The following is a 26,050-nucleotide window of genomic DNA, read 5'->3' as shown; positions in this document are numbered from 1 at the left end:
ATCGGGAGCTAAGCAAGCCAATCTCGAGCACAGGTGATTGCTTATTTCACAACTTATAAGTTAGCTTCTGTAGAGGCATAACTCGGGGAGACCAATTTTGTATCACGAAAAATCCAACCAATGGTGGCCAATAGAAATTCATTTTAAGAACAAAAATTCCAATTCACGACAAAAACAGCTTCATCCCTTCGTTTATCAGTTGGAATTTTCTTTCTTCATTCGATATCCACACATAATTTGTGGCTTCAAATCTCACTGAACCCCGACATCGACTCCACCACTCTGTACTTTTCCCTTTCGAATTGTTCCTCAACGAACATGCTTCATACATGAAAGATTGCTCTGATCTCTGAAGTCTGAGAGCTATGCAATTCGGTTATTACTGTTCAAACATGACAAGCTCGTGACAGTTTTCCCGCCAACTCCTCCATTTCGAATTTGTGTTTCAAACATGGAGAGATTTTCTCATAGAGAGGGCCTCCTTTCAGGTTCCAGTAGTCAGCGATTTTTTGCGAGTCCCAATACTTCTTCACACAGAGACTCAGATGTTGATTTTGCCGATGTGTTCGGTGGCCCACCGAGACGATCGTCGAATTCGAGTCACGAGAGGCGTAGTTTCAGTGAAAGTACGGAATCACGCGCAAGTTCCTCTCGAAATCCTTGGACTGGTCTGATGGAGAAGCCGGTTTTTGGAGAAGAAGTTTCTAATACAAGGCGACATACAAGCCACAACTTCTTCGATGACATATATAAAGGCAGCGATTGCTCTAGCTCTCCAAGAAAGTATGAGCGCGATTCTATATTTTCCATGACGGGTTCCAGGGCTTTAAGCCCCAGTCAGCCCTTGCCACCTGCAGAGCCGCTTAGTTCGTCACTTCTTGCACAATTCAGGTTTTGACTTTACTCTTTAGTGTCTGTTTGGCTGTTTCTATTTTTCTTTTTCTTTTTTAAATCTCTTACGAATTTATATCACTCATATTGCATATTATCTTCTATCAATTGAAAAATAAGTCTCTAAATTGGGTGATTTCTGTTAGCATGGGAATGTAATTACGGTATGCAGAACAGGTGGTGATGCTCAAGAAACTCGCAGTAAAACTTTCGATTAATGTATTCATCGTTGTTATTGTTATGGCTAATTTCACCTTCTTTAATTTACCAGCCTCCCTGCTAAATTGGTTAAAGGGACTGAGTTGCCAACATACAGTTTGGGTACTCTTAACCACCAAAGAAATAAGGATGGTGCTTCCAGTGGAATAAACAATTACTCGTATTCTCCTTTGTCAAGATCTTCAAGCCAAACAGATCGAGTTGAGGAAGATCTTAGCAATCGTGTTCAATCAGTCTTTCACCAGAGCTCTTTATCCAAGAATTTATCTCCGAACAGTCTGGAAGTGTCAAACTTAACGACATTAGATGTAACAGAGGAAGTAAGCAGTTCAAAAATGGATTCAGGTTCTTCTAATACTTTAACTAATGGCGGCCAATTTCACTTCTTTATATATAAATGGGCAAGCAAAGGAGTGCCGATAGCAATGCCTCTTAGGGGACGTAGTAGGTCTAGATTGAAGGAAACAGGTAAAGTTGTCAGATTTTCCGGCCTAAGACAGACACCAAGTGAGGCTATGGAAAGAGAGTCACTGACAGCGACTCCAAATGATTTTGATTTTCTTTGTCTCACCAATAAGATGTCAACAAATACCATGTCTTCCATGATTCAACTTGACAAAGAGAATGTCACCCTATTTGATGGAATCTCTCCCAGAAGAGTGGAAGGAACCCAAATTTTTGAGGAAGAAGTTCGTGCCAAAACTGAATCAGAAACAATAAGCACCCCTCAGATTATTGGTGAAGATATTCCAGGTAATAGCAATGCATGTGCTGCAGCAGAAGAAAGAAAATCTCAGTCTCTGTTTGAGTTGGATTTGCATCTAGAACCAGAGCAAGATACTTCAGTGTTTAAGAAAAAAGCTCCCAAGACTGAGTTGAATACTCTAGGATCTCTATTATGTGATGATAATGATGGACAAGGTAGGTCAGTTTCACTTCAAGAATATTTGTACTCTATAGTCTATACCTTCTCTAATGTCAAAACTATCTTATCATTTGCAGGCAATGGTAAGATGGCTGCAAAGAATGCTGTGAAAGAAAGCAAACCTAAAACCACGAAAAAGGTATCCGCATTTATTCATTCCAATAAAAATGTGGAGAAACAGAATCGGGGAAAAACTATGCCCGATACTGCAGAAGTGGGTAAAGACAGCTTGCTAGATACAGCTACAACCTTGGAAGGTAATCCTGGGACGAATAGAATGAAGCGGAAAGTTAAAGAGTTTGTTAAAATCTTCAATCAAGATCCTTCTTCAAAATCCAAACCGGATATTAATTCTCAAGGTCATATCTCTAGATGGAAGGATAGAGATACATTCACAAAAGAGGATGATTTGATACCGACCACAAAAACTGCAGAAGAGAATATGGACGTGCCCAATGTGAACCAGTGGAAAACACCAGAAGCTTTTACAAAGGTACATAGCAACCAATGATTGAAATTCAGTTAGCCACAATTAAAATACACATAATTCACTATTTCCTGTGAAATTCCTGGAAAATGTTTATGTATCTGAGGACTCAATACTCTGTTGTGATCAATTCAGATGAAGGAAAGTTATTTGCAGACAGAGAAACAAGACTATCATGTGCAGCCTAATAACTATTTGCCTGATGACACATGCACTGGACAGATAAATAAGCCAGTATCAACTGCAAGTTAGTTTTCCTCCTCTTCTATTAGATTTCTACTATAGTTTGGCTCAATATGTGGCAGCAGATTTGCTTGTGAATTAGGATATTTTATAATACTACAAGGTATTCAATGTTATTTCCTATTAATGGAGATATTGAAATTTCACTAATAATTTATCTTTGCCTCGTTTCATAAATTATGGTAAAATGTTAAATAAGGCCTGTTGATCTGATTCTGTCAATCCTACTTGATAGAATACAATTTGTTCATGTATGCTGTAACTGTGATCGGTCATAGTACTTGGAGTTTGTAACTGTATTTTTTCAATTGTGTCTGTGCTTACTTGTCTCATTATACCAATGTACTCTGCCAGTACTTAAATGATGATCAAAGATATGATTATGTACCTATGTTTTGTTCAGCGTCAAATTTTGGTGGCCGGGAGGATTTTGGTGTAGAATCTGTAGAGGCAGATGAACTTTTCACAGGGAACTTCCAGGTATTTAATATTAACTAGTCTTTCCAGAGTTACTACATATATATCTTACCATCCATATACATTTCTTACAATATTAAGAGATTAGAGCAGTATTTTTCTTGTGTGCATTTTGCGTGGTCTAATTGCGTTTGCTGATAAGCTGATGAATTGGACTTGTTGACAGATAAAAGAACTACCCCAAGACGAGGACAAACTGGCACAAACTGACAATTATCATGACGAAATCCAAGTAATGGAGGATTACATGTTGGCATCAGTTGTGTTGTTTTTTAATCTCCTTTTGGGTCTATAGTAGGATCATGCATAGTATTGCTTTCGATTATTGTATGGACGCCATAATTCTAAAATTTTATGACATGCAGGTCATCAATGCTAAAATACGACAGTGGTCAAGTGGGAAGGATGGAAACATACGCTCATTGTTATCAACTTTACAGTATGTAAGTATGGATGGGTCCTCCTTTCCCTCTTTTTTTTTTTTTGGAGATTATATTCATTTTTTGAGAAATGGGAGAATCAAACCTTGCAGCTGAAAAATCATTCTGCTCCGCTATCTATCAAAAATGCGAGTTAATTGGTAGAACAGAGCGAAGGGGGAAAAAAAAGCTATTAAAAATGTGTCCCCAGTAATATATTTTTCTGGAGCTTGTATTCACGGATAATGAATACATTTGAAGTCCTATTATTATGTATCTTTGGAAACTTGTTTACTGACAAACTACAACCAACACAGTTTTAGAAATGAGACTCTAAGGGCACAACTTTGAGGAAGTTGGGATGCAGAAGTTTTTCTTCACTGTCTGTGATCAGTTTTGTTGTTTTTTTTAATTGATTCCAGTCAATGACATGCTTGAACAGGATGTTACGCAATCCATTCCCTGCAAGCAACTCCCCATTCCTAAAACGTACCATGATGTTTAGCTGCACCTGAAGCCATTTTTAGTCTACAGATGGAAAAAATTGGGCCTTAACTATTTTTAAATTGACTCACTGTATGCCGACGAAAATTTGTATTCTGCTCATGCATTTGCGTTTCAATATGCTTTGAGCGAGTTTTTAAAGGTTTTGTTACTTTGTGGGTCTTACTTTTATGAGTTAATTCCATTATGGCCATTCCTAAGAATTTTTTCCTTCTCTTGAAGCTGATGTTGGTTATACATGCAGATTCTTTGGCCTGAAAGCGGGTGGCGGCCTGTACCTCTTGTTGATATAATTGAAGGAAAAGGAGTGAGAAGATCATATCAAAAGGCTTTACTCTGTCTACATCCAGATAAGTTACAGCAGAAGGGTGCTTCTCCCCAACAAAAGTATATAGCTGAAAAGGTTTTTGATATTTTGCAGGTACAATATAGTTTTATGGTAATCTATTTACATGCAAATATTTGTTTCTGTTTTCCTCTTAAGGAATCAAGGGAGTGGTTATGTTTAACATTTATGTAGTGAACGCAAGTTTGTTTTCTGCATTTTACAGGTTAAAGATTCATTTGCTTAAGTTAAATTACTTCTCGAATGCAGGACGCATGGACCCATTTCAACTCACTTGGTTCGTTATGAGTATTGGTAAATAAATGCCAGCATTACTGCTCTAGCCAAGGAGAACAGTCAGGTGCTCATTTTTACGTTGTGCATGATAATACATTAATGTAACGTTTTCATTTTGACTATGTATAGCTTTTCATTTTTTTTTTTCTCTTTCTTGTGTGATGTATTCCATGTATATATTATACATGCTTGGTTGCATAAAACAATTGAAAACACTTGTTGATTGTATTGTAAAAAGGGTTTTTGAAGACATTATCTTCTGACAATACCATTCATGCTTATTAGTTTTTTTCTTTTAATAAGCTTATTAGTTGGTTAAATGAATGGTGGAAGCAAATTGATTTTCTCAACTCATGCCTACTCCAAACTTTTGAGACAAATGCTTGGATGATGATGATCCTGTTGGTTAAAATTTCCCTTGGGAATTGTATGAAAAAAAATGCATGTTTACTATAGCATGGATATAAGTTAGTTATCTCCCAGTTCCCAAGCCCTTGACCAAGGTGATACTAAGAAAAAGATGGGGATGTCAAAAAAGATATGAATGAAATTGATAAGAAATTACTTATGACTCCTTAGGGTTAGCGGAAAGTGTAGTTTTTATGTTATAATGATGATGATAAAGGTAAGGAAAAAAAACATTTACTTTGAACTATTGCTTAATATTAGACATATTAGAAGGATTGATGCATTCTAGGCACCACAATCTCGTTGCTACATACAAAACCTCGTAACTATTTAATTCTTGAGAGAGTTGTTTATGCCACCAAACCAAAACCCAAGGGGTCTGATAGCATGCATATTTCCCCAACCAGAAGTTTTTAACTCTTAAAAGAGGTAACTTATGTTAAAGGGAAAATGTTTGCTCAGAAAATAGAGTGGTCATTGGGTTTGGACACCAGCTCCAACAGTGAATGAAACTGTCCATCCATTGATGAAAAGTTTCAAAAGAACCATATTTGTTGTACTCTTTTGCAACCCTTTAGGCCTTTATCAGATAAAGAGAAATAATTGGTTGTCCTAAAAGGTAAGGTTTGAATTGAAGCGCCAGAAGTTGAATATATATTTCTTTAGCAATGGAGGTGAAACTTTAGAATACTTTTTATGATTTGGGAGAGCAGAATTTGGAATTTTGGAGGACATTTTGAATAGTATTGCATTGATAGTAGTGTCACTCATTGGATTCCATCTAATTTCCTGAATGTATTGTCTTTCAAATCAGTAATCTTTCGCGTGCAGAGGCCCCCCCATATGTGCAGCTATGTTATTGTGTATTGAGTATTTGCATGGCATATATATTGTGTATTTACTCTGTTGATGTAATTGAATTTCTGCGGTAGTGTGATGTAAGAAAAGGAAAATACAATGAAGAATTCAGAAGAGAGTTTTGAATTGAACAATAAAGTGGCATGAGGTCCCACTTTGAAAGTGATTTTGGTCCTCCTTGATCAAAGCCTGTAAGTTGTAACAGAGCATGAGTGAAAGCTCTATGACCTCGTAGAACTGGCTGGAGTTGGAGAGGGAGTGAAACGAATCGTTTTGGGTTGGATCTCTCAATCTTCCCTCATAAATAGATCAAGAAAGCAGGTGGATTTTTGGATTTGGAGTTGCGATGGGGAAGATTTTTATGCTTCTATAGTTCTATACACTACGCCACATTACCCCACCCCAACCAGCTTTATTGGGTAAAGTCTTTGTCTGTCGTGTGTTTGTTTCGTTGATTACGAAATAAACTGTTGACTGTTGTTTGTGGGGGGTACTAGTACAGTAGTACTACAATGATTCGAGGGACGACCATATCCAGATCCTCTAGGTCTTGTATCGTTGCATTGTATTGCTCATCTCCTTTTTATAGCTCACTAGGCGTAAATCTTGGACCGATAAAACATCTTACATTATATTGATAACAGGTAAAGACCCAAAAGTAGGACAAGTTCGTGGAACCATAATTCCATAAGAAAATATCTAGTTGATTGGTTCAAACTCTTGACATCAAACACCGTTTTTTTTTTTAAATCTGGAGAGATAATGAACTAGATTATCGTGAATAGAATTATGGAATGTAAATCATTTCATCACCGTGAGAAATTTTTTTCCTGAAGGAATTTATGCATTGCGTGTATTCAAATGCAAAAGACTTTACATATCTTGTCCATTCTGGTCAAGTGATAGCCTACTCCTTCTGGTCAAGTTACAGCCCATAAAAAGGTGTTGCTTTAGGAACCATTCTTTTTTTTTTTGCAAATTATATATACATGGTTTTATATAATTCACTTGAACAATTTGATAATTGATTTTTTTTAATGAATTATATAAAACCCATGTATATAATTTGTCATAACATCAATACTTATCAGCTAAGAAATTCAACCAAGCAATCAATTTATTTAAAACTGCATATATATTAGCATTTAATATAATATTTTAAAAACTTGCGACGTATATTTATCTTGCATAAGTACTATACTTACATTTAACTGAGTAATAACATCTTTCTTATAAGAAATCATTATTATCATACCAATGAGATGGTTTGGTTGATAATCGATTGGGTTAAATATATGTCTGGTTAAGGTTCCATTTGATATTTAAAAAAATATATCATTACCAGCAACATATAAAATACAAAAAAAAAATTTGACGTGGCAGGCGTAGAAATAGAAAGAAAAGATAAAAAGCTGGTAATAGTCATAATAATATCTACTGGAACTTGACGTACTATCGCCTCTCTGCAATACCCATATGATTCTCTCACTCCAAACTCCAAAGTAAGCATGCCTGGGAATTACCAGTGAGGGAGAGGGAGAGGGGGAGGGAGAGACGTTGGGTGGTGGCCTATTTAGCTTCCAGTTTTGGAATTCTGTTTTCTCTCTTTCGATTTGTGTGTCAAATGGCTGTGTATGCTTAAGAATCACAAAAGCGACTCTATCTGAAGTGTAGACCACAATGGCTTGGCTTCTATGGAAGCAATGGTGGTTCTATGGGCTCTAATGACTTTGAATCTGTGAGTTCGCTTCTTCTCTCTGCCTCTCTCTGTTCCGCTTCTCCTTTTTATTTTTTATTTTTTATTTTTTTTTCCTTTTGAAGGATTGGTTTTCTAATGAAAATTGTCTTCGTGAGGTTGTTTGATTCCTGAGAAATTCTCCGAAAGGAAAACGAAATAATTTATAGCTACGGATTGTTTTAGGATCGAAGGTTTTTGCACTTTTTTTAGCTTCTCAGTTTCCATTCTCGTAACACATCGAGCTAACGCAGTAATTGTACATTCTTCCCCAAACTTGGCTGGGAATCAGTAGCGTTTTATCTACGCTCCCCTGATCTGATACTTACGAGACAGTTTTATTACATTGTAGATTTTCTTATTATCTTTTATTTGTTCATTTATTACTAAATATTTCAACTAGATCTGATCTGATTTTCCCTTTCTAAAATCGTAATTTTAGAGGCGGACTCTGGTCGCGGTTACCAGAAAAGATTGTCCTTAGTTTCAGGGGCAATGCTGCAATGACAGTTCAAATAATGTTGAATTATAGTGTTGTTGTACTTATAAACTCTTCGGAACATGTAGTTTATTATGGAAGTCTAGGGTTAAAGTTACTTTGTTTGATGAATTTACTCATTGTCCATGGTCCATGGAAGTGCGTAATGCATATGTGAATGATAATTCTTCTTTAGTGACAACTGTTTTGAGTTTCTCTTCAGATTTTGTTTACCATAATTTATGCCTCTTAATCAAAAGCTTATAGGAGACTATGATATATATATGTGTGTGTGTGTGTGTATGTTTTTACTGAATTGTTTGAGTTAATTCAGTGCTAGATTTATGGTTACTTTTATATGTTGACCCAACTTCGAATTAAGATTTTCTTGACAACCACAAGTAGTAACGCTAATAATCTTAGGTAGAACTGTCGAAGGACTACTGCATTAAAATTTGTTTAAATTGCAAGGTTGAAGACGAGCACTTACTGAACCGTGGTCTTACTATTAAGAAGATATGAAACTTGGATCAAAGAGAAAATGGAGATCCATTTTGCCCATTCGATTGAAAGGCAGATCAGTCACCCGTTTTTGTTTGTTTCCCAATCTGAAGTCAACTAGCTATAGTTCAGGCAACACTCCAGTTTATCTTAATGTATACGATTTGACGCCCATGAATGGCTACTTTTATTGGGCAGGTCTTGGTATCTTCCACTCCGGTGTTGAAGGTAAGCATTGAGCACTTCTTCTTTCATGCATAGTAATATACCTCCTAGGTACACTTTCCAATTAGCAATGGGCTAGAGCTTGAATTTCCAAAATTGTGATTTGTACTTGGCGTTTTATGAAGGCTCTATTATTTCACTGCATAACATAAAGGGAAAATGACACTATAAGATTGGCGGAGAGCATCGCTTTAAACCGAAAGAAATGCCGTAGGAAAATCCACCTAGTAAATTTCAGCTAATATTTTTCCTTTGGATTCATGTAGCCAACTCCTATGTTTGATATTTAGTTATTTTCCATCTTGCAATTATTATTTATGCTCTTCCAACCATTCCTCTTTCCCTTATGCCGCAGCTTAGCTCTTAATCATGTAGTGTAATTTTACAATTTCAATTCGCCTATTAAATAGTTTTCTAGAGACCCTTTTCAAAAGTGAAACAAATGGAGTCTCTAAATTGAAGTTTCTATTAGAAAGGGGGAAAACTTCAGTGTCTGTGGTTTACAAGACCGAAAGTCTTTTTCAGAGACAGAGAGCTGGGACGAGTTTTATCACAAACTGCCAGGTTGATTTGAGTTCTTGAGGAATTGAGACATGGCAGGAAGGAGATTTGGTGCTCATTGTTCCTTTTGGGAATTTGTAACTTTTGCCTTTTTATTTGGCCATTTCTAAAAGATAGTACCGTGACTGGACAATCTAGCTGAGATGAAAATTATGATCAATTTTATGCTTTGTGATGAAGTAGCTCAGGCTCAATACACCATTTTCTATCGCATTGTTCATTTCCTTGGGAAATATGTTCTGTTGTCCTACCTGATTAGGCTTTCCTAGAATGGTATTCATAGTGGAAAAGGAATTAAATTAGCTCTGATAATGCACAAATTCTCTAAATGATCATTTGAATGAAGAGAAATCATTGACTGAGAGAGTTGTCTTTGTTGATCTCATGTTCGTAATCCAATCCTCCTACACTACACCCCTTTGGGATTTCCTGATTAAGGTTATATCAAGAGAGGGAGAGAAGAACTGCTGGCTGGCTGAGGCGCTTATCAGGGGAGGCCAATTTCAACAAGCACTAGAAGATGTATACTGTTCTTTCAGAAGTTACCTACTACGCTTGGCAACATTGATGCATTTGTGCTTCTTATACTTTGTTGAGTTAGTTGATTTCATATAATTCTTCATATTAGAGAAGTTCTTGTGCATTAGTATCATAACCAGCATGCAAAGTTGCCCTTTTTTATTTTATCCTCGTTTTGTTCTGCTCTGTTGATTTTCAAGTTTAGTCTTCAGAATATTTCATGGGCTCACACATACTGTGCAGTTCATGGCGTTGAATATGCATTTGGAGCTCATGATTATCCTGCTAGTGGTATTTTTGAGGTTGAACCCCGGCAGTGCCCGGGCTTTAAGTTTAGGAAGTCAATATTTATTGGGACCACATGCTTGGACCCTGTCCAGATTGGGGAGTTTATGGAGGACCTTTCTGCAAGCTACAGTGGTGACACATATCACTTGATTGTCAAGAACTGCAACCACTTCTGCAAGGACATCTGTCTCAAGCTGACAGGGAAACCAATTCCAAAATGGGTTAATCGTCTGGCAAAAATAGGTATTTTTCTCTTACCAAACTTTGCATGCGGGTTAATCATTTACTTTTGATTTATTTATTTATTTTTGCAAAAATGTGTTTCTTGTGTACAAATGTGGAAACAAGTTGCTCATGAAGCTTTAGTGAGGTTTGGTTTGCCAGTCTTTTGACACTTGCGGACACATTGACGCAACTTGAATTTTTTTGTTACTGTAATCTTTTTCCATACTTTGTTACGAATCTCATGTCGAAAAGATGTGAGGATGCAATATGGTTTATAAGGACAAACCCTCCACTCTACCAACAAAGTATTTTCTCTAGGCTCAAGTACCATTAAGTGAGACAGCCCAGAGAAGAACAAAGCCGTGCGGGTCCAATGTATCAATGGAAATTGGATAATCCAAAGCATACAATATTATTGGTGTGAGTGAGATGAGATTTTCAACATTCCCCCCAATGTATTATTTCTAGAAGTTATTTCACAATTTTTAGTGCACTATCAAAACAAAAGTTGCCAGGATCTGCAGAGCAGACTTTTCTCACATGGTAGTCTAATTGTTTTAGTTTGCATTTGAATTGAAACACAAGAGGTGTATTTGATTGGGTCTCCTAGCGCCGGAGTCTTGTGCACTAGATGTTGTGTTCTTTACTTTGGTGGGTTATCCAGTCTCTGAGAGGTGTGCTACATCAAATATCCTATATATTTTACTTTCATGAAGAACAGAAATTGAGGTGGTATAGTTACCTCTGTTTTAATTAACCCAATGACTGACGAAATAGATGTTAATGTCAGCATGATTTGGAAATGCCATATCTCATATGTATTTCTGTGTTTTGACCCTTTTAAATCTGCATTTATCTATGGTAGGTTCAGTCTGCAACTGTATACTACCTGAAGCCCTCAAGATTGAGGCTGTACGGCATGATCCTAATGGTCAACTACACGATAGTGAGAAAAGGAGGCTTAGAAGTGCATTCAGCTGTCTTTCTTCAATTTCGATGAGGCAAAAGCAGTTGTCAGCATCTTCATTGTTTCTTCAGTTGCCCTTAAAAGGCCGCCTACCATGGGAATTGAGGAGGTCTAACAATGGCTCCTTGAAGGAAAGATGAGAAACTGCTTGGGAGAATTATCTGGTGTCTGTTAACAGCTTCTAAAAAAGTCTTCTTGCAAACGTTGAATGGAAAGAGTTGAGACTTTGTATATTAGTGTGGGGGGCTATGATAGCTCGTTCTCTTTCTTTGCAAGTTTGTGGAGTGATGCAGATCATCTTTGAAAACATAAGCTTGTGGAATCATGCTTGGCATCTTTGTAACAATTATTTACTGTAACATGACAAAGATTGCACTCAATTCTTCCTGCCCAGAGATTGTGACCTTTGTTTTGCCATTAGCTGACCCCAATTGTAACATTAAGCAAATATATTGTCAGGGGAGGTTCTCTGCTTCTTAAAACAAGTTTTTGTAGGGTTGCATTTCTTTCTTGGATGATTACTCGTGTTCCATTTCTGGTTCTGGTTCAGTGTTGGAAGAGCTGGGAGGGGGCTTCAATTCTTAGCTATAGTCCTTCTCTTCGCTTAGTAATGCCATTGTAGATTTGACATCGAAATCAACATAATAGCTTGCGACTAATAAGGTCAAGCACAAATAGCAGAAAGTCCAATGGAAAACAAATTATCTTTGGTTTATTTGTCAAAAGGAAGTGACAGAAAAAAAAACAAAAAACAGTGGAAGCTTGAAATACGCCTGTAACTAACTGTTAAGTGGATCAGACACTAGTACTAAAATCTACAAAGGAATACCAAGTTATGCAGCACCATCAGCAACGCCTAAGTCACTTGCTGAATAGAATATTCAGCACCCAGAATCTCCATCTAAAACAACAGAACGTGGAAAATGGCCCGTTTCCAAAATCGCCAGTAATGCTCCGAATGATGCCTCAGAATCCAGGTAAATAGATACTTTGTTTGAATTCTAACGGTATTGGCAAATAGAATCATATAACGTATATACAGAGTGGTGAATCCAAATTAGTATTGGGAAAACAAACCTGCAGGAACACGAAAGAAAAGCTTCAGATTTACAAAGGCATAGTTCCATCCAAAGGGCTCTCCAAGGCATTTTATAGTCTATTATTTAGTATTCCTAAAACACAAAGGGACGTAGCCCAGGAAGCTTACATTAGATGCCTTTGACAAAAACAATCCACCAGCTCATTGATAAATGCATTCAACACACATGACTAAAAAAGAATTACAAGACTCGCAAACCAACACCTTTTTGAGTAAAATGGGGAAGAGGGTACCTCCCCTTAGTTGTGCATGTATAAGCAAATAACAATGCAAACTAAGAAACCCAACTGAGACTATATCATTTTGGAGTGAGGTCATGAAATTATCAATCGTCTTTCTGATGCAATACACTAGGCAGGCTATTATTACCATTGAGAGCAGCATGATATATTCTCTTCTCTGCTAGTCCAATATCCGACATTATCAAATTGCCCTGCAGCCCAAATGTACAGGAAAAAATCAATCACAGAGAACATCATTTAATTCTAAAACCAGACTAGTATGGACAACCCCACAAATACTTGTTGCCCAAAAAGAGCCAATCTACCAGAATGATCAGTCATCATTTTAGATTGACAATTACTTATTGGAAGAGCTTATTTTCCACAGATGGGTGATTATGTGATGCAAACCACCTTGGTGGAGCTCTAACTGACAACTTATGGTTTGAGAATCCACAGAAGATGAGAGATGGGCGAAATACAATTCAACATATTTTTTATGCTAGCACCAGATGATTGACTACAGCAAACAGATGTCTCCTAGCACATTTGACCTTATTTAACATAAAGGATCCTATATGCAACTTCAAGCTTCCAATATCAAGAGGTATACGAAAATGGATACCTCTCTAGACATCAACCTTCGAACATTATCAGCATAAAGCTTTGGATTATCTTTCTCTTGCTGTGATGGGTTGTAGACAGGTAACCATGTCACCTCCATGTGATTAGTGAATTGGCAAAGTAGGAATATTACATGGCGAGGCTGCAAATGATAATACAGATTAGGAGAAAAACAAACAAAACAAAATGGACAATAACAATTTCTCTGTCCTCCCCTCCCTCAAAAATAATAAGAATTACCATAGTAGGTTTAATATATAATCTCATTATCAATCTTGATTATATAACTGGAAATGAAATATCATCTGTTGGTCCCCTGGAGACCCATGTAATTTATAATGAACTCCACTTTGCATGTAATTATCACTACGAAGTTGAATCAGACTGTTTGAGACAGGATTGGGGAACGGCAAGATGTATGTAGACCTCAAAAAAACTGAAGCCCATGACCTTTACCAGGCCAAGGACAAACCCTAAAGATTACAACAAAACAACTTAAATAAGCAAGCTCTAGGTATGATTTCAAAACACTAGACTCCAATTGGTAGCACTGATTTGGAAGTACTGGTTCCCACGAGTTCATTGAGGATATATGCAGCATCTTACACAATCTCCAAACTTCAAAGGTAATAATCATGTAGTGACAGAAAAATCAACTAGAGAGTCTATACATCATGTTTCCAAAAGAATGTCACCATAAATTTCATTCCCTATCAGCATCCACAAAGTGAATAGCATTGAGGATGGATTACCCTTCACTATTTTAAACTGTTAAAAGGCATGAACAATAAAAATTTGTTTTCAAATCACTCACCCCAGATATTGAGTCCCAGGCAGGACTGAATCTCCGGTAAGGATACCTTAGTATCACTGGACGCACAGGAGCTCTTGCTAGAAAGGCACCTGTCTTGAATGGAAGGATGTAGTCTCCATTTGTAGTTGTGCCCTCTGCAATGAAATTTATAAAGAATTAAGCAAGCAGGGGAAGTTGAAGAATTATACCCACATTATTAAAATCAAAATATAAGCGAAAAAAACATTAGTTTCCAATAAAGAAAAAATGTTTTTTCTCATTACTTCTAGGTCACGAGACAGAGAGCCGGTTATAAGAGCTCGACAGTTGACAAAAACATTTAAACCAGTCAAAAGAAGTGCAAAATTAATCACAAACAAAGGAAATATAAGTTAAATTTCCAACCAAAGAAACCTTAGATTAATTAAGTTGAAGAAACATGACAACTCTTCCTTTTCAGCATATACACATCTACATCTACATCTTGGCAGTTTTAATGTTTTATAAGTCATGTTCTCAGGGATTTGACAAAAGGATTTACACTTTCGTCACCAATGTAAGATGTTTATACTTAACAAAGAAAATAGTGGTAAAAAGGTAAACAAATCTCGTGCACAAGGCTCCTGCAGTGGCGGGGTCGGAGACAGACAAGATGTATGCAGCTTTACCCCGCATAATATACGAAGAGGAGGTTTCTGGGGTTTGAACCTGTGATCCCTAACTTGCACATCTGCAGCTTAACCATTGGCCACATGTTATAGTGGTGAACTTGTAATATTTATTTACAGACCCTAATGTTAATTATTCAATCCCATCAATACTATCTTTTATTAGCCATCATTGCCATCCATTGTAACTTAAATACAGAACCTAGTATTTATATAGAGACAGACAATTAATGTTTTATTCTTCAATCCCATCAATATTTTCTTTTTTTGCCATCAAATGTAGCTAACATAATGAACCTAATATCACCGCCATTTCATAGGTAAAAATGTCGAGAATTTATCACTTAAATTGATATTCCACAAAAAGTAGGGAAGATGCCCAATGCAACAAATGCTAATCATAAGAGGACAAGAAATACTAACCTGGGAAAAGCATCATGATAGGGGCGGACCCATTTTGATGAGCTTCCCTAATTCTTTCAGTCACCACACCTGTAAACAGATAATGACATTCAAATTCATAAACAAAAGAAATCTTATCAGCATAACAAACAACATACAACAAGGGACTTCATCTCGAATAGGTTTTTTAAGCCCATTCATCACTATAGTAAATAAAAAATGATGCAATGGCAATTCTTTATGTAGAGAATAGACCTATAATGATGGGAATCCAACTATAGATCCTAGTATCTTACATTGATTCTTAGATAATCTATTACTCCTTCGCGCATATCCTTCACCATTTTAATGCATAGCTCACTGAAATCTCTTTTTTTATCTTAAGGTTATGTCGAATTATAAACCTATAACCAAGCTCCTTCCATGTTGTTCATCTATCATAATAATAGAGGGTCAAGCTATGGGCTTCAGTCATGATACGTATGATGTGCAATAACCAGGCATCTACCATTCCTAACAACAGATCAGCACCAACCAACCAAAATATAATGATAAAAGTAGTAGCTAACACAAAATGAACATGTACAAGTAAGTAGAATATATAAGACAAACACTTACATACCCGCAACACCCTTGAAGTCAGATGACTTAGACTCCCTCTGAACATAAACACAACCAAGGCACTTGCTGTCGAGAAGAGAATTAAGAATCAAAATCAGAACAGCAATCAAATTATTCGAAATAAAAGAAGAAACCAACATAAAGGATGGGAGAATAAAACAGAAAGTATAATAGTAATAGGGGGTCAATGACAGAGGAATATAACAAAATTTGGCACAAAATCACAAATTGTAGCAAGCAATATAAGTACAATCCCATTAAAAAAAATTGTTCTTCTTCACAACATAAGCTTACTGCCACAAAAGAATCAAAAGCTTAATGAAAAAGTTTGTAGCAGTTGGAATCAAAGAAACTTGGAAATGATATCTTCTTCTGTCTATAATATGAATTAGCTAACTCTGTATTGTGGTGCCAACTAATATCCTTGATTATAAAATTCGTAGGACCAAGATCTTTTTGCTCACATTTAGCACAAAAAATATGAAGAAAAAGAGGAGAAGGTAAAGAATTTATTGAACTAAATGTCTATAGTCATAAAACATTACCACAGTAGTACAAGAAAGAACTTAAGGGTGACAGGATGAGGCAAACTAACCTGATGAGACCAACAAGAGGAAGTTTAGCCACTGATCTCTTCATTAAAATCGAGATCACAATTGACATAATCAAAACAGAATGGTGTCAGTAACTTAACCAAAAAACATTTAGGTCAATTTGCCAGCTTAATCAATTTCTATGATGGGAAGAGACGAGGGTGATATTAGGATGACAAACCTTAGCAACAAAACTCGGGAAAGAAGAAGACAAATGGTACAAAATATCCAAATATGATACATGATTAGATACAATCGCCCCAGGTCTTTCAGGGTGTTCAGATTGGTCTTTTCCCTCTTCCTGATCCAAAAAATAATAATTAAATTTAGCATAAAATAAATGGAACAAAAAATGAGGTAAAAGTCAGTCACTGCCAGGACAGCAGCATTTTTGTTTCAAGCTTAGATAGTATTCAATATTATCAACAATTTCAACCTCTTAGAAAGTCTTCCAATCATTTGAGAAAAAAGAAATTCAACACAGCATTTTCAACTAATCTAAACAGCTGCAAAACTGGCACACAATAATCTGCCAATCGTCAAAGATGCAGTAAGATTAGAAAATTTCAGCTCAATTCTTTATAGGTCATTACAAATCAGAAGTAAAATATGCTTCAATGTGACCATTATTTAATCCCTTGCTTTGTGTAGAGGAAATAAAGAAAACTGAGATACATCATTATAAAATCAATAGACACCTATTCAGTGCAATACAATCATCAAAAACATAACAGACTCTAACGTATGGCCTCAGAATATAATGCTGGTAATACATAAGTTAAGTTAGAGTATAACTGGAGAAGCCCCAACTCCCGTTCAATTTTAGAAATGAGAATTCATCCTAATTTGGGGAGTTCCACCCCCCATATTTTGCTAATTCCATCAATATCCATTATTGCATTAGCATCCCATTCAATTTTCTGAACTACCATAAATTCTCTATCTTCAAATGTTACCTTAGAAACTGTTGAATTTCAAGTTATTTGAAAATTGAAACAATAAGAACATCCAGTAGTTAGACCGTTATTTATGATTTATCACGTGATGAAAAAAGGATTAGACGCTATCAACCAATATATGCATATTACTATACAGTCAGAGGTTCAAAGGTTCAGAGTACCTCATTGGGCGAAGAGGGCTTGTCTTGTGAAGCTTCTGGATTCCCATAGGTCTCTCTAATCCAATAAAACCCAAACACGAAGAGTAGGACTCGGGCCAAAAACCTCCCGCAGGAAACAATCACGGCTCTCCTCCAACCTTCCATGTGCGCGTAATCCTCCTGCTCCCCGTCACGATTCGGCGACGAGAAGAGAGTACAAATCCAACAAATAAAGTAATAGAAAACTAACAAACTCATGCCAACAATCACTCGTATCGGCACCAGCGTCACACAAGCAACAGCGAGCAGGACCTTCTCCACCAATGGCAACTCGCCGCATCCCATGGGCCCGTACACGTCGCTGCGTACATACGCAGCGAATTTCTTCTCCATGTCCTGGAGGCTTTCGATTGAGACACCTACTGCCTCGGGCTTGAGGAGGGGCCGATCGTCCTTGGCTGTGGCGCCATCGTGCTCGGCGGACTCCGGTGGGCGAGGCTCCGGTGGCTTGGAATTCAAGTCCTCCATCTCGGACTCCATAATTATTTTATTATAATGTAAGAAATTGAACGGATTGGGATTTTTCTATAGTTGATGTTGGAGAAGCATTATATTTGTGACTTGTGAGGGAAGTTAGTTTGGGAAGGAAGAGAAGGAGAGCAGTGATCGTTATAGATCTGCGGTTCGGATACGGAAAGAACTCAAAGAAGTGTCCCGGTCGATCTTTCTGGTTAAAGAGAGGGGGACAGGTGGGTGAGGTGGCATGTCTAGTTGGCATGTTCAGGATATGAACCGTTGATAAGAATAATGCGGACGACCCTGATCTGAAAGCATATCGGGGTGTATAGTGGGACCCATGTAAGCTCATTCCTCGTAATCAATCATTCCATTCGGTTTTTCCTAATTGTGATGGATTCTATTCCATCCTCTCCGTACATCTTGTGGGTTTCAACTTGGAATCGCTCCCACGCGGCCCATGATTAAATTGGACCTGATTTCCTTGACCCAGATCTGAACCCATTGCATATCATCATCTCACATCAAAATTCAAGCTTTAGCTGTGGAGACAGATGACTTCCAAAACTGATTTGATCCGGACGACGTATCAGGTGATCGGATTGATGTCAGAAAGTCCAAAACTAATTTGATACTGGTGACGTATCAGGTGGTTGGACTAACGTCACGCGAACAAAACAAATGCACGACCTCCTCACTTGAAAAACAAGCTAAAGCCCAGCAATCATATCTTCAGCCCTAGACTCGCCCTCCTCTGGCTAAAGCATCTGACACCTGAATTTGTACATATCATGGAAAGTCCAATCAATTGCACTTCTTCTGGATAGAAACTTACAGTTCATTTAAAAATAGAGGTGCAGGCTTGTTTTAGATAAAAATGTCCCAGTCATATCTGCAATGCTTCTACCATAAACAAATTCTCCTATAAAACACCTTAGCCGGATTATAAATCTAGAACAAAAACTGTCATGCCATTAGCCACAACAGAGAGCACTAATGCATTTATACTATAAATCAACACTGAAAGTGCATACATACTGTAACTTGAATCAACTTATTCCAAAAAAAAAAAGTATTCTGCAGATATAGATATGACTCACAAATCCAGAAAGAACCAAAGTTATTGGTTTAATATGCATGTTTGGGGAAGTTGGTAAAACAGGACCTATTGATCAGAGAATGCTTTCATATTTTTCTACTACAGGAGCTTGCAGCTTTGCAAGATGACCTGATCCATTAACTAATAACCTTAACCTTTAAAAGCCAAGTTAAAGCAAACCGCATTGCTAGGTGCTATCTCTATACCTTAAACACGCGATCTTAGGTAAAAGTTTCTATTACCAAAAGACTGACCAAATAGCAGAAAATGTAGTAGTCCATACTCCACATCAGTGAGGCAGAGCATTCCCGTCATGAATGCATTTTTTTCTCAGCCAGAGGAACTAAACTGATCTTTGATGTACAATAAACATATACTTATTTTAGGAAATGCAACAGGAATTCTTTCTAAACAAAGGAGTCAGGCTGGAACAACATACAAATCTACTGTGAGTCATGGCATCAGTAGATAATAAACAAATCTAAACTAATCCTCTGTCGACAAGGTGAGAGAGTTGACAGCTCTTCACTTCAGGGGCAGAAGTGGGAAGATTGAGGTTTCAAATGCCCAAATTAAAAGAGAAAGATGATGGATCGTACTTAACACAAGAGGGGGGGTGAATTGTGTCCCCAAATTCCGATAGGAATCTCTTTTTATAATTTAAAAGGAAATCAATGTCAATTAACAATTAGCACACAAATTTGGACTCTAATGATTATCCTAATCAATATTCATTTCAATGCAAGATGTGATACAATATAGTGAATGATCAATTATCAAATAATCAAGGAATTGCAAAAACAGATTTTTTAAACACACTGCGCACAGATTTTACAACTCAAATTTCACCTAGCAAATCAAGTCAGAATTCAATGAAATTTGGTATGCAGTATCACAACACCCTAATGAATACTATATCAAAAATTCAGATTAAAATTCAAAGTTTAGCTATGTGAACAGTGCACGGACAGATTAGTGGTTCAGAAAATTCTGCAATCAAAACACTTAATCAATCAACAAGCAAGCAATGCAATCAAGAAAGTCCACACAGCAATTTATAGTAGTTCGGAGACTCTTCTCCTACATCTACTACCTAGGTTCACCAACCTAGGATTTTCCAACCTCCACTAAGGATGTGGTTTTCTCAAGAGCTCCACAAAACTCACAAGGGTTTTTAGGTCACCCTTAAAACTGAAGATTTCAAGACAATCTTCAAACTTTACAACCAAGGGTTTCAAGCACTCCCTTAAACTCAACCTCAACAAGGTTTTTGCCCAATGAAGGGACTTTTACAAGTGTTCGGTATAAATGGTTCACTCAAGATTTGCACTAAGCAAATGGGGTTGAGGAACACTCAAGAATCACAATATCACCTCACGGGTTGGATAGAAAATGAAGAATAATGAGGATTTTCGAATCTGAAAATAAGAAGCCAAATGAGAAGCACTCCCTCTTTGCAAAAGCAAAATAGTGAGGAAGCCTTTAGAGTGGCTTGGGTAGAAGCTTGGATTCAATGGCACAAACTAGCTTGAAAGCTTTGAGAGCAAGAATTTCTTCAATGTAATTTTGGCTTCTCCAAATTGGAATGAGGAAGAACCCCTCTTTATAATTTACCAAGCTCTTGTGATTTCCACCATTGGATCTTTTTCTATCTTCAAATCCCGACCTTCAATTACATGTGCAAATCTTGGCCATTGAATGAATAGATCATTAAATCTCAACCTTGCAATATGTAGCCGTTGCACTTGCATCATTTTCCAAGTCTAGCTTTCCAAGATTTGAGTTGTCATGTGCACTTGCAGCCATCTTTGACAATTTGATCAAACTTGCACCAAATCTTGACCTTGGTATCTCCAACAATTTTGTCATCTTTGACAATTTGATCAAACTTACACCAAATCTTGGCCTTGGTATCTCCAATGATTTCCTACAAAATGTGTAGCAACTTGCAACCATCTTTGACTCCAAAAATCAAGTAAGATCTTCATTTAAGTCAAAAATTGCAAGCAAGAATATGGTCTTATGCACAACCATTGGATTCACCTTTTAAATGGTCATCTTAACCCTTCAAGTCTTGTTGTAATCTGATCCATTCATAATTCAAAACAATTCAATCTCAGCCATAGATTAGTGTACCATTGGAGCTTGTAGTCTTCAAGAATATCTTCATAATATAAGTCTTGTCTAGTTGCAAAATATACTTTCTCATCTCTTACAAATTTCAACCATTGCATTTGTCCTTTAGCTTCATCAATTGTCTTCTCACAAAAATCTGATCATTGACCTCAATAAAGGAAGCATGTGCAAGATCTTGTTTGATGAAGATAAGAGATCCTTCACGTGACCAAACATGTCCCTCCAATCTTGACTTCAAACTCTGAATTTGGCAGCACCAATATATCCATATTATACAGCCCTAAGGCTAATTCCAATCATCAATCAAAATGCCTTAGTGGAAGGTTGATGAACATAGGTTTTTCTTGGTTTTCTAGAGATCCAAGCTCATACTTGAAAACCGGACTTCAATTCACTTGAGCAAACTGAATTCTGAGTGATATAACATCCTCATGATGATTAACCTACAAAGAAATAGGAGGTAGAACTCCCCAATTGCATGTAAGCTCAAAGAGCTTCATATAGAGCGCATAGGTTAATTACATTAGAAAAACAACCCAGAAAATTCATATTAGTGCATGATAAATCATTTTATATATATTAGAATGTCCATATAAAATTTCATAACAATCGGAAATCGTTTGGTCACTCAACCAAGCAAATAAGTCACTAATAGTGAAACCGATGAATTCTAAGTGTAAATTCAATGTCATTTTGCAAACTCAGTGTAAATGACTTTTTCTCTTAAACTTTACTAGGTCAAATATGTTCATAGTGATAAAACTAAGATGCACACGAAATTTCATTTAAATCGGAGTTCATTTGGTTCACCACATTCACAAAGAACACATATGCACAAAATTAGGTAAAACCTAGTTTTGACGGAATTTAAGCATATGACCAAATATATATGTGATGCACTTAATTTATCATGATTATAGTCCTAGAACATATATTAGACCTTCATGTGCATGTGGTTCAAGTTTCAAGTCATTTGGACCTAAGTAAGATAAATTATGATCATTAGAAGATTAATGCCCTAACTTAGTCCATGTATGTTTGTTTCTAAAACTTAATTTCCAGCACTATCTCAAAAATATATAGATACCAAATTCACATAGAGATATACATAAGCCTTCATTTGTATATGCACAATTAAGATATTAAACAATTAACCAAATAACCATTTAAGCATGTTTTCTAGCATTTTAGGATATGTTCAAGTCAAGCATGCTCACACACATTTTAGTATACAATCATACACAATCATCAAAAACACAATGTTGACCTAGACACTAAGTCTTGGTCCAACACTTCCTTCATATTCCATTCGTATAAATATTCAAAAGTAAGAATCAGCATAAACCAATATCTTCCTCAAGAAATCTTCAAGAATGGAGGTTCTACTTCTAAACAAGATGAAGGTGGAAATGATCCCAGATTCAACCTCTCCCATATAAGGGAAGACGTATACGAGGAAGATCCCCAGAAAACCATCGAATCTCTACAAGAAGCTTTGAGGGAAACCAAAAGGAGACTTAAGAAAGCAACCGACAAAGTTCAAGACTACAAAAGGCAACTTATGGTTTCAAAGTATACCATACAAGGTGTTCGATATATGTCATGGGGCAGACAAGCAAGTACTCATGACCCAGATAAATTGCACGAAGCAATCACTGAGATCACAGTACAACTTGGATCTTTTGCAGATGGAATAGACAGTGTTCTTTATACCCTAGAATAAAATTCTTGTCCAACAAAAGAGACAGACTATGGGGCATCAATGAGACATACAAATGGTCAAAATATGTCATGAAATAATCTGTTCTTGAAACATATACCTTTTACTTTGGTACAAACTACAAAGCATCAAAATGAAAATAGAAGATTTAATGCTCACCGATTACTACACAGGGAGAGTCTTCCTTAGTAAATTACGAATAAAAACTGAGACCAAACTTATTTCATTGAGAGTCTATGTTCACCGGTCCCTTCGAGGACATCCGATAAAAGAGAACCAATGTTCACCAATCTCCCTAAGCAAAGTTCTGCCTTTTTTCTCATCCAAAAACATATAAGCAAAACGAAATTTAACAGATATGCACAGCTCCAAAACACTTTACAAACGTCTAGACAAACCAAATTCAATACGTCATGCATACTCTTAATTCAAACCCTGGACTTACAAAGGAAATCAGACGAAAATTGAACACAAATTCAAAATGAACTGCCTGTATATCAGTTATCTTGAAAAGAATCACATGAAGACCCTATTAGAGTAAACCTTGATTGGTTTATTTTGTTTCTCCTAAATTGACAGAAGCTCCTGTCACCCTTGTAACAATTATTACATCACTGGACATTCTTTCATCAAAAGAAAAAATTTAAGTCCATATTTGTATAAACAACATAACAAATTTTTATTTCCAAAACAATACCTGTAAAATGAACCGCAAAGCTCAGCAAGATACCCAATTCTTGTGAGTGCTGATAACCGCTGACAAAAGCCCCGCAGATGACAACAAAAGCGGTGCTGACAGCCGCCCCTTCCCATCCCTAATATCAGCCAACGCCATTAAACCATCAGCGAAATCTTGTACAATCGAGAGCTTCTTCATCAACTTCTTGTCTCTCACCTTTCTCAACTTCACCCGTTCTTCTTCGCAATCAATCCCCCTCATCTCCGCAATCTCAATGCTCGATTCCAAACATGCCTCATCCTCTGTCATACCCTTCAAATCCCTAAATTTCAACGTGATACTACCTAGGTACCCGATAAACTCAGCCCAAGCACTGATTTTCGCCATATTACGTGAATGTTTGCCATCGATCAAACCAGATTTTGCTAGCCAAATGAACTGCTCGGCAAAGTAATACAACCCCTCCCCTCCATAAGCGATTACCGACAGGATTATATCCTGTTTGGAATCAAAGCTGGAGCTTCTTAGCGAGTTGATGTCCTGAACAAACTTGCCGAGTCGAAATGCTTTGCGACTCACTCCAACACTGGACTCAAAACTCTTGAGCCGCTGAGTTAGGGGTAAATTTTCCGGGAGAGCCGAAGAGGCCAAGATGATCTTGGTGGCGTACCTGGAGATCTTGAGGAGTTTGTCCACGCCATCTCGCTTCGCTAGGTAAGTTTCCAGATGGTTCAAGAAGTCTCTGTCTTTACGTTTCGCGGAATGATTCGGTATTATGTTAGGGTTTCTCGAAGGAGGGAGAGCTGCCAAATCTTTGGAATCCATGTAGCTGTGTTAATGGAGTGAAGAGAAGCAATACGGCATACGCCACCGGTACAGGCGGTTTTGTTTCTCAAAATTAGAAAAGAAAAACGACAACGTTTTTCAACCGGATCATTGTGTTGCGTGCCATAACAACCCACAAGCAATTACGACAACGTTTTACATGTCATTTTAATTTTACTTACCTTTTCAAAATGATACATCTTTATAATTTAGATGCATGCTAACTCTAAATGGTCTTCATATTTTTTTTTCATGCACCTAGTTATAGTCTCCACATTTATCTCATGCTATCTAATTATGGACAATGCATAAATTATAGATAGGTAGTACTTACGCTTTTTTTTTGGTCATTTTTTTTTCATTAACAATTGCATGTTTGGGCTTGCGGGCTTTTATTGGCATCGGATCTTTAAAGGCCCAAGTGTCCCTCAACACAATCACTTACTCTTTTGAATTGCATGCTGACACGTGTCGTTATCTTATTAGAAGGGTAATTTTGGTATTATTACAGTAAAATAAGATCATTTGAATCAAAAAATTTTGGTTATATTGGCAAATGAGTCATTGGTTGAGTGGCAATGACTTTGCATGTCCCTGACTGAGGTCATGGGTTCTAGTCTCACCTCCTCCGAATATTTACAAGGAGGTGTGTGGGCTTCGTCTGCCCCTACGTGGGCTTGATAGTTTACCCCTGCGTGGGCTTGATTTGTGCCTCCTGCGTGGGGCTTGTTGACACCTGTGCTTTCATAGGCTTGATTTGGTTATATTGGAATTATAATTCGTAAAACATACGAGGTCCATCAAGAGGAGGTAAAATGGGCTCACTACTTAATCCGGGCTTAGCTCATTAATTGGAGTTACACAACAAGGCCCAACAAGAGGAGCTAAAATGGGCTTACTACTTCAGCTGGGATCCATTTATGGGTGATCCTCATCTCTTGAGAGGCAGAGATGAGGATTAAAGAAGCTAAGAACAGAGAGATGGTTCGACGAATGACACATTGTCATTTATTCCATAAAAGGGGTAAGAACAGTGCTTTTATTTTTCATCGGGTATGAAGGGAGTAGAAAACTTGATCCCTGTTCTCTCTACACTTGGACAACTATCAAACATTGTCTCGCATGACTTTGCCGTGCCATTCCTGTGGAAGCATACCCAAATCTCATGCAATTGTAACCTTCCTTCTTTATCTGTATTGCAATGAATTGTAGGATCCTTTCCTACGGCTTTCCTTATAGCATTTCTAATGGCAGATCCTTCATACCATGTACCATTTGGATAGATTTCCTAATTTTTATTTACTTTACATGAAATGATTTTAAAAAAAGATTGTATATTTTGAAACAGAAGAAATTTATCCAAATGATACATGCATGGTATAAAGGATCTGCCATTAGAAATG

General features: G+C 37.0%; 4 protein-coding genes across 8 annotated transcripts; 2 read left to right on the top strand and 2 right to left on the bottom strand.

Annotated features, from left to right (window-relative positions):
- Positions 1–101: 101 nt before the first annotated feature.
- On the top strand, positions 102–5,032 carry LOC119999805 (J domain-containing protein required for chloroplast accumulation response 1-like). The gene is made up of 9 exons (XM_038847563.1): positions 102–891; positions 1,163–2,031; positions 2,113–2,528; positions 2,658–2,769; positions 3,169–3,245; positions 3,409–3,474; positions 3,608–3,685; positions 4,410–4,586; positions 4,761–5,032. The coding sequence occupies exons 1-9, from the start codon at positions 452–454 to the stop codon at positions 4,797–4,799; spliced, it is 2,274 nt and encodes a 757-aa protein (XP_038703491.1). The 5' UTR covers positions 102–451; the 3' UTR covers positions 4,800–5,032.
- Positions 5,033–7,513: 2,481 nt separating this feature from the next.
- Positions 7,514–12,046, top strand: LOC119999804 (deSI-like protein At4g17486). Of its 3 annotated transcripts, none has more exons than XM_038847561.1 (4): positions 7,514–7,791; positions 8,694–8,995; positions 10,316–10,603; positions 11,451–12,046. In XM_038847561.1, exons 2-4 carry the CDS (start codon positions 8,785–8,787, stop codon positions 11,690–11,692), a joined length of 741 nt encoding a protein of 246 aa, XP_038703489.1. In that variant the 5' UTR covers positions 7,514–7,791; positions 8,694–8,784; the 3' UTR covers positions 11,693–12,046. The 3 variants fall into 3 exon arrangements, with proteins under 3 accessions (XP_038703489.1, XP_038703488.1, XP_038703487.1); XM_038847560.1 differs by having other exon boundaries at positions 8,690–8,995; XM_038847559.1 differs by having other exon boundaries at positions 7,516–7,791; positions 8,738–8,995.
- Positions 12,047–12,227: 181 nt separating this feature from the next.
- Positions 12,228–18,368, bottom strand: LOC119999801 (lysophospholipid acyltransferase LPEAT1-like). 2 transcript variants are annotated; one of them, XM_038847556.1, is made up of 9 exons: positions 17,694–18,367; positions 16,755–16,874; positions 16,576–16,613; positions 15,982–16,046; positions 15,381–15,449; positions 14,311–14,444; positions 13,498–13,638; positions 13,021–13,084; positions 12,228–12,629 (listed from the first exon to the last, which is right to left on the bottom strand). In XM_038847556.1, exons 1-9 carry the CDS (start codon positions 18,210–18,212, stop codon positions 12,610–12,612), a joined length of 1,170 nt encoding a protein of 389 aa, XP_038703484.1. In that variant the 5' UTR covers positions 18,213–18,367; the 3' UTR covers positions 12,228–12,609. The 2 variants fall into 2 exon arrangements, with proteins under 2 accessions (XP_038703484.1, XP_038703483.1); XM_038847555.1 differs by lacking the exon at positions 12,228–12,629 and having other exon boundaries at positions 12,674–13,084; positions 17,694–18,368.
- Positions 18,369–18,820: 452 nt separating this feature from the next.
- Positions 18,821–24,679, bottom strand: LOC119999802 (peroxisomal membrane protein 11A-like). Of its 2 annotated transcripts, none has more exons than XM_038847557.1 (2): positions 23,841–24,679; positions 18,821–18,962 (listed from the first exon to the last, which is right to left on the bottom strand). In XM_038847557.1, the coding sequence occupies exon 1, from the start codon at positions 24,645–24,647 to the stop codon at positions 23,862–23,864; it is 786 nt and encodes a 261-aa protein (XP_038703485.1). In that variant the 5' UTR covers positions 24,648–24,679; the 3' UTR covers positions 18,821–18,962; positions 23,841–23,861. The 2 variants fall into 2 exon arrangements, with proteins under 2 accessions (XP_038703485.1, XP_038703486.1); XM_038847558.1 differs by lacking the exon at positions 18,821–18,962 and adding an exon at positions 18,968–19,110.
- Between the last annotated feature and the right edge of the window lie 1,371 nt (positions 24,680–26,050).

The sequence above is a fragment of the Tripterygium wilfordii genome, chromosome 6, assembly GCF_013401445.1.
Source record: "Tripterygium wilfordii isolate XIE 37 chromosome 6, ASM1340144v1, whole genome shotgun sequence".
In the NCBI taxonomy this organism is placed as follows: Eukaryota; Viridiplantae; Streptophyta; class Magnoliopsida; order Celastrales; family Celastraceae; genus Tripterygium; species Tripterygium wilfordii.
Note: the sequence above shows the minus strand (reverse complement) of the source record. Positions and strands in the feature narration are given on the sequence as shown.